This window comes from Myotis nattereri (genome assembly GCF_964212035.1).
Source record: "Myotis nattereri genome assembly, chromosome: 18".
Classification (NCBI taxonomy): Eukaryota; Metazoa; Chordata; class Mammalia; order Chiroptera; family Vespertilionidae; genus Myotis; species Myotis nattereri.
This window is the reverse complement of record NC_138093.1, coordinates 9241391-9249135: the sequence shown is the minus strand read 5'-3', so window position 1 is coordinate 9249135 and position 7745 is coordinate 9241391. Positions and strand designations below refer to the sequence as shown.

General features: G+C 55.6%; 1 protein-coding gene across 7 annotated transcripts in view; it reads right to left on the bottom strand.

Moving 5' to 3' along the window:
• Nucleotides 1–5736: 5736 nt before the first annotated feature.
• MAB21L3 (mab-21 like 3) overlaps nt 5737–7745 on the bottom strand; it is a 35864-nt gene continuing 33855 nt past the window's right edge. For 5 of the 7 annotated variants that reach the window (XM_081112550.1, XM_081112553.1, XM_081112552.1 and 2 more), the window contains one exon: nt 5737–6933. In XM_081112550.1, coding sequence (XP_080968676.1) covers nt 6577–6933 — 357 coding nt within the window. In that variant the 3' untranslated portion in view covers nt 5737–6576. The remainder of the gene's footprint in view (nt 6934–7745) is intronic. The other 2 variants (XM_081112548.1, XM_081112549.1) reach the window with 1 other exon arrangement.

The following is a 7745-nucleotide window of genomic DNA, read 5'->3' as shown; positions in this document are numbered from 1 at the left end:
TCGCTAAGAGCCTGCATTAGATGTTAAGGCGCTCTGCTCCTTTACAAGGACCTGCGCGCTCACAGGAACACTCCTCACTTGGTCGTTGGTACTCAGTGTTTAGGAGTTAGGCCCTGGTGGGGGGTGCACAGGTTACAAAGTCTGAGAACCGAATATTTAAGTGCACCAAGGAGAGTCACACGGCCAAAAATAAAGCGGGCTGAATGGGAGGAAATGAATGGTCTCGACTCGGAGACAAAGAGAAGGCAACAGAGACCTTCTGCCAAGACCACCACCGTTTGTCCCCACGCTTGGCAGGAAGGGAGGGGCTGGGCCTGAAGTCCTTTCTGGCGTGCTTTGTTTACATGCAAAGTGTGTGTGTGTGTGTGTGTGTGTGTGTGTGTATGTGTGTGTTGCTCAAACCGTGCACAGAGCGCTGGAGTCGGGTCTGGCTGGGCTGGCGGTGTCCAGCAGCACCAGCCACAGCACGTGTGCTTGCGTTCCTGCTGGTGGTGGTGGAGGCCGGGATGGCCGGGTCCCTGCAGCATGAGCGTGCATCCTGCGTCCAGGGAGCCAGGCCCTGCCTGGAGCAAAGGCTGCCGGAGCCACGGTAATTTTTCTTTCTCTGCAGCTAAAGATGTGACTCTCCAACCTTCAAGGCAGCACGTTGTAGGGGAAAGAGCCTGGCCTGAGTCAGAAGACCTGGGTTCAAGTTCGAACCCTGCCACGAAGCCAAATCATTCCTTCCTCCACTCATCCCTTCAACAAATACTGGGCGCTTGCTATGCACCCAGCATTGTTCTAGGTGCAGGAGACCCAGCAGCGAACAAGATGCCTCCCTGCCCACAGGGAGCTTACATTCTAACGGGACTGGGCTCCCCACCCGGGGAAGGGACCGGCGATGGGGCGCTGTCTGCGTTAGGCTGCCAGGGAGGAGCGGGCTTTGACATGTGGGCCGACAGGCACAAAGGCCGTGGGCAGGAATGAGCATGGCGGCTGTGCTGGAATGAAGTGACGGAGCGTGGTGGTAGGCGAGGGCAGAGAGAGGAGCAGGGGGCAGATCCTGGGGGCCTTGTTTTCTAAGAGGGATGGGAACTATTGGAAGGATTTGAACACCATGGTTCAATGTGCATGTTGAAAAGAGCACTCTGGCTCCTGTGTGGGGGACACTTGGGTGGGAGGGGGTGGGGTGAGGGTGGGTGTGAGGAGCCAGTTAGGAAACCTCTGTGGCAGTCCAGAAGGGACAGGAGGAAGGTGTGGCCTGGGGGTGGAGGCAGCCGAGGGCTGAGGGCTGCGAGTCAGACTTGCACTATATATAGAAAGCGGAGCCAAAAGGATTTGCTGGCGGATTGAAGGTGTTGGGTGATGAAAAGAGAGGGCTCAAGGGTAACGCCTGGGTTCTGGCTGAAGCGAGTGGAGGAATAATGACTCCAGTTACTGAGGCGAGGGGCACACTGGAGAGGAGAAATCAAGAGTTCTGTTTGGGCCTGTGTATGGCTCAGTGGCTGAGCATTGGCCCATGAACCAGGACGTCATGGTTCCATTCCCCATCAGGGCACGTGCCCTGGTTGCGAAATAAAGCCCCAGTAGGGGGCGTGCAGGAGGCAGCCAATTGATGATTCTCTCTCATCAATGATGTTTCTCTCTCTCTCTCTTCCTCTTCCTTCCTCTCTGAAATCAGTAAATATATATATTTTAAAAGAAGTTCCGTTTGGGACAGGATACATTTGAGCAAATTACTTCTTCTCTCCTCCCACAGGGGTCCCGCCCACACCGCCCTCCTGACAAGCAGGAAAGAGGAAGCAGGGTGGAGGGCGAGGGGCGAAGTCCCAGCCCCGGGCACCGATGAGGAAGAAGAGCCAAAGTTCGAGTTAGATTGTGAGACTGCATTTCCTCCAGGGCTCAGGCTTGCACTGTAGAAGGTCAAGGGCTTCTGAAAGGAAAAACATCTGGGCGTTTCCCTTGCAACCACCTCGGGGCCTGGGCTTTGAGGCCAGTCATTGACCCTGCCGGGACCCCACTCTCCTCCCAGCCACAGGCAAAGGCCTCCACCTCCTCTGCAAGCTAGAAACTCCGCGGTTCCGCTGCTTTTAAGGGAAGAAACAAACCAAATACATGGCAAAGTCCAAGGAGCTTGAGACCTGAATGGATCGTTTTTGAAGGAGTTTGGCAAACATTTTCATTCACGGTCCGATGTACTGGACACTTACCATGTGCCCGGGGTTGTAAATATACAGCCCTGAAAACACAGACACAGTCTCTTCTTCAGAGAGCGTTCACTCTGGTGGGTGCAAGACAGACAGACAGACAGACTGACAGCTAGATACTGTCCAGAGGGTGCTATGGAGAGAAATCAAGCAGGGAAAGAGGGCAGCTCATGTCAAGACCAGGTTGAGGTATATAAAATGTCCTATTTTACATCAAGCCATCAGGGAAGGCCTCCAGACACAGGGAGCCATAAGCACAGAAGTCCCGAGTCATGCCTGGCGTGTTCTAGGAAGAGCGAGGAAGCAGTATGGGTGAGGATGAGTGTGAGGGACGGGATACTGGTTCAGAGGTGGGGCTGGGGGCCATTTCGGGCTCTGGCTTTAGCATGAGCGGGATGGGCAATGGTTGGAGGACTGTGAGCAGAGGGCTACATGACCCGAACAACTGAGAGAGGCCCCGGATACTGAGTGGTCCACGGAGACAGGGGAGTCCCTGGGCTACCAGATACCGTGTTGAGATGCCTGAAGCTCTGAAGCTATCAGTTCTATTTGTTCCAGCAAATGCTTAAACCACAATCGTTGGCCTTGGTGAGAAGCCCACACCGTCCCCGCTGGAAGCTTCATCCGCTCATCCATGTAGGGTGGTGATTACTGGGGATGCGGGGATAAAAGGCATAATCTCTACCCAGTCTGCAGACAAAGAACTTGAGGTCTCGCCAAGTTGAGTAATAGCCAAGGCTATGGGCTAGTACGTGGCAGAGCTGAGTTCCAACCCAGGGCTGTCTGACTCTAGACAAGGCAACCAACATTGGCAATGCGGACTGATCTTCAGACGAGGGAAAGCCTTTTGAGAAACGAAGAGTTGTGCGCAAGATCACAAATCCGTGAGTGGCAGAGCTGGTCTCAAACGGATGCCAGGGGACTCTGTCCATGTGTCAGAGTGACAAAGTAAGACTACAAAGGGAAAGGGGGGGTGGGGAGAGAAAAGGAGGTGGAAGAGAATTAAAAGCAGTCAGAGAGAAAAGCAGACACCCTACAAAGAAACAACAGTCTCATGATTGACTAGCAGGCAGCAAAAAATGGAAGCCAGAGTCATACATCAAATAGGGGACCGGGCTCACCTATGTCAGGGCGGGAGGGGGCTAGGGAAGGAGGCGCACCTGGGAGAATTCTAAAGTTCTGGCTGGTAGTGGGCCATTTTTCCCACCCAGACAGTGAGCATGGTGTCCTTGTGAATCTTTAAACAGCTCAGACTCCCTCAGTAAACAAGTATGAAGAGCGGAGGAAGTGGAGACACGTACAGTAACTCGGAAAACTGGATCGCGGAGAGAAGAGAGGGGCAGGGGGCTGCAGGAGGACACGGCGATGCCAGGAAATAAAGGGAGGTGGCCTGCGAAGCTCGCGGCGTTGGTCCAGCGCAGGCGGAGAACTCCGCACGAGGAGGGATGCCTCCCCACGTCAGCAAGAGGGACAAGGGAAAGATGGGCGCACGGGGTTCGTACTGAAATGCTGTGCCTGCTTTCCTGGTGGCGGTTTTATACATGGGGCGGGGGTAGTTACCAGGATAGCAGCGATGACGGACAGCGTGGGGGACAGGTGTCCACAACACCAAACATTGATTCGACTAAGCACCATTATTCCATGGGTTCTCCTCACCAGTGAGGCTTCTCCCCCGAGGCCAGCGTTAGTTTCACCAGAACAGAGCACACAGACTGCACGGCCTAAACAACACATGCGATTTCCTCCCGGCTCTGGAGGCTGGAAGCCAGGGTCAAGGTGCCAGCAGGGATGGTTGCCCCTGAGGCCTCTCTCCGTGGGCTGGCAGATGGCCTGGTGTCTTTGCACACCTGCCCAGGATCTCTCTTCCTGAACTTCTAGGGACACCAGTCCTATCGGGTTAGGGCGCCACCCTCCAGGCCTCCTTTCCACTCAATCACCTCTTTAAAGAGCCTGTCTCCAAATACAGTCACATTCTGGGGTGTTGGGGGTTAGAGCTTCAACATATGAATTCTGGGGGACACCATTCAAGCCATAACAAAGTCCACAGAGAAATCCAGGTTTAGGAAGCTGGACGACTTGCCCAGGACAGGCAGTTACAGTGTCAGAGCTGGATGTGGAATCGAGCAGGTCAGTTCCTGCGGCTGAACACCAAGCACTTCACCATGAAACAGCCCTGCTCCCAGAAGACCGGAGATGCACAGAAAAGGCCTTTTGGAGAATTGAAAACAAAACAAACAAAACAAAAAGCTGACCAGAATAAAGGAGTAATATTATCGAACTTTTCAGAACTATGAGCAGAATATTCCAGAATCCCCACAATGGACTATACTTGCACAGGCTCCCTTTGTAAATCTGAGCTTTAAGCAGAAAGACTGTGAATGTTAGCCAAAATGGCCGGAAAGGTAAACAATTTTGCATCAGCTGAATCCTCTATCCCTGGCTCCCTTTCTGGAGGGTGACACCTGCTGGATGAAAACGCGCTGGGTGGGAACCCGGCTCCTTCATGTGTGGTCCCCGCCTGCCCTCTGCTGGCCAGAAGTCGGAACTCTCCGGAATCTGCCGACAGCCCTCCTTCCTCCAGAAACCAGATCCACAGGGAAAGGTGGGAAGAATCTACCGGAAGCAGCCGGCGCAGTGTGCCAGGCCCACCCTCTCCAAACACCAGCACACATTGGAATCAGTGGTACAGGCGACTCACACCTTTTGCGTTCTGTGAGGCTGCAGAGCTGTTTCGAAACTTGCTTCAGCTGTTTTCATCATTAACGTTTTAAAAACTTGCTATATCTGTCTGCTACCTTCTCAAACATGTTTCCCAAGATCTAAGAATAGGAGAATTTGAATGCAAGTCTGGATGATTTAGCAAAACACTGGTCTGCTCGTTGGTTCGTGTTGTCAAAATTATTAACTTATGCTTCGAAAGATCTCCCTCCATCATTCTGAAACCACCGTTTCCCATGTGATGGCCCAGGGACCCCACCGTTTGGTTACAGTATTTTTGTAAAAATAATTGTTTTCCTTTTCAAATGTGACTTTCCTTTTTAAAAAGGCAGCAGTTCATGCTTATAGGAATGTCACTGTTATATATTTGGGGAAAATGTTCTAAGTGATAAAGGGTTCCCTTAACGTGAGAAGCAGCACCTAAATGCCAGGAGAAACCACTGGCCTCACCAGGAACCAGAACTCCCGCCGACGTGCTGCCCAGGGTGGGTGGCCTCGGGACCTCAGTGAGAGTCAAAATGTGGGGCTGGAGAGCCCTCCGTGCCCGACGCCAGGGTGAGCCCCGCACCCTCTCTATGCAGATGCTAGAAAAGGAACTTAAAATGCAAATCGCATCACGATGCCAGGAGAGGCCAAATGCCTCGCCTTCAACTTTACAACAAAATACAAATTCCTTACCGGCGTCCCAAGGCCAGGGGATCTGACCCTGCGGCCCCTCCACGCCTGCACTCGGCGCCCTCTCCTTCCCCGTCAGTGCCTGCATCTTTATCCTCTGGCTCTCTCTGTGGCTCTATTTCAGTTTCCTGTTTATTTCCTCCGTGGCACTCGCTCTAATTTATAATAACGTGTTTATTGATCTCACTGTTCATGTCCTGTCTCCACCACTAGGCATCACCCATCGGGTGAGCCTGGTCCATCTTGCCCTTTGCCGCGTTCCCCATGCCTAAGGAGCACATACGTATCAATGAATGAGGGAGTGAATGACGGGAGCAAAGGAAGGTGCTGAGAGGTGAGCAGCACCCGAGCCATTCCATGCAGATCGCCGTACCAGGTTCCTTCATCAACACAAGGCAGTCCCATCCCTGACCCACGGCGTGGGATGCAAGGAGAGGCCAGTGGCTGGGATCCAGGAGGCAGACAGATCGGCCCTTTCACCTCTGACTGACACCTGTCATCGAAACCTCTCTTTCTCTGCCGGGTGACCACCAGCGAGACAGACGGAACCACAGGAGAGCTGGCGGGAAACACGCGCAGGCCCACGCAACAGACGCAATCATTTAATCAGCGGTCAGGCACTCATCCGGGATGCGAACGCTGGCCATAAACCAACAGCAGCACGGAGTGCTGATCCGATGCCTTCTCCTCGAAGGGCACCGCCCAGTCCGCGGGCTCTCGGCCCCGCCCTCAGGGAGGCACAGTCACAGTCCCATTTCACAGATGGAAACAATGCACCCGTGGCCGGCGGGCTGGGGACCAGGGCTGGGCAGCAGGCTGATGCCTGGCTTCCAGGGGCCCTGTCTCCATCCTCCCCGTCGGACCATCCGCATCTGAGCAAGGGAAACAGGCTCAGAACTGTCATCAGTTTGCTCGGGGCAGCTGGATGAGAGCTGTCCCCGAGAGAGGTAGCTAGCGATGGCGAGGGCCAGGACTTGCGTGGCCCAGGGAGGCCTGGTCAGGCCTCTGAGGTGCTACTGGTCGGCAGGACTCCCTTCGCCGCCCGGCGCTGTTCTCCTGGGCAGGAACCTGGCACCTGCCTGCACCCATCCACAGAGCTGGAGCCGGAGCAGAAGGTCAGGAGCCCACAGGAGGGCCCGGGGTCCTGCAGGAAGAGGGCCAGCCTCTGGGCCACGGCGTCCAGCTCGGCGGAGGCGGCGTGCTGCAGGAGGTTGCCGCTGCGCACGAAGAAGTGCTTCAGGAAGCGCTGGCGCACGCACTTGTGCAGCTTCCTCGCCAGGCGCAGGAGCCCTTTGCTGAAGGCCCGCCAGTCCTTGGCGTGGGGGTACTTCTCGCAAGTCCAGAAGAGCACTGTCTGTGGAGGGAGGGGGGGGTCAGACGCATGGGCCCCTGAGGAGGGCATCCTCGGGGACCCCGAGCTCACGTGACCCTGAGGCCAGCTGCTTCTGCCCCGAATTCCGGATCCCCACCCTCAGCGGGTTCCCAGCCTTGCCCGTCTCCTACGCCTGCCTCTCCGTTCAGGCCTTCGCTCCCCACGAACACGTCCAGTGATCACAGCTCTCCCCGCCCCTCTGCCTCTGCCTCTGCCCTGCAGGGAAAGCGGAAATCCTCGGGCCCAGACTTCGGCATCCTCCTCGCTGCCCCTCCGCTCCTCCCAGCCGGCCGAATCCCTCTCCTTCCAGAAACTGTATGTGACGGATCACCCGCTTCCTCGTTGGCTTTTAAACGGATCTCCTGCTCCCGCCAATCCCACCTCTCCTCCTGCCCTAACTCTCCCCTGAAGATCCAGGTTTCTCCAATCGTCCCGTCTCTGTCTTCATTTCCTCTGCACCATTCCCTGCCTCAGCCCCTCCGGCTGGACTCTCCCACCATCAGCCCCCACAAGCTGCTCTCCTCCAGGGCCAGTGACCTGCACACGGCTGAACCTCGCAGGCCTCTTCCAGCCCTCGCTTCACCCGGCCAGCCGGCAGATCCTCTCCTCCACACCCTCCTCTGGGGTTACTCCTCACGTGGCTTCCAGGCCACCACACCCTCGGGTTTCTCCCAGCATCGCAGCTACTCCTCGGCAGGCTTCTCCTCCTTAAGCATGGCGTTCCCCAGCTCCAGGCCCTCCACTCTATCGTCCTTCCACCACAGTGGCTTTCATTTCCACGAGACACAGGTGAT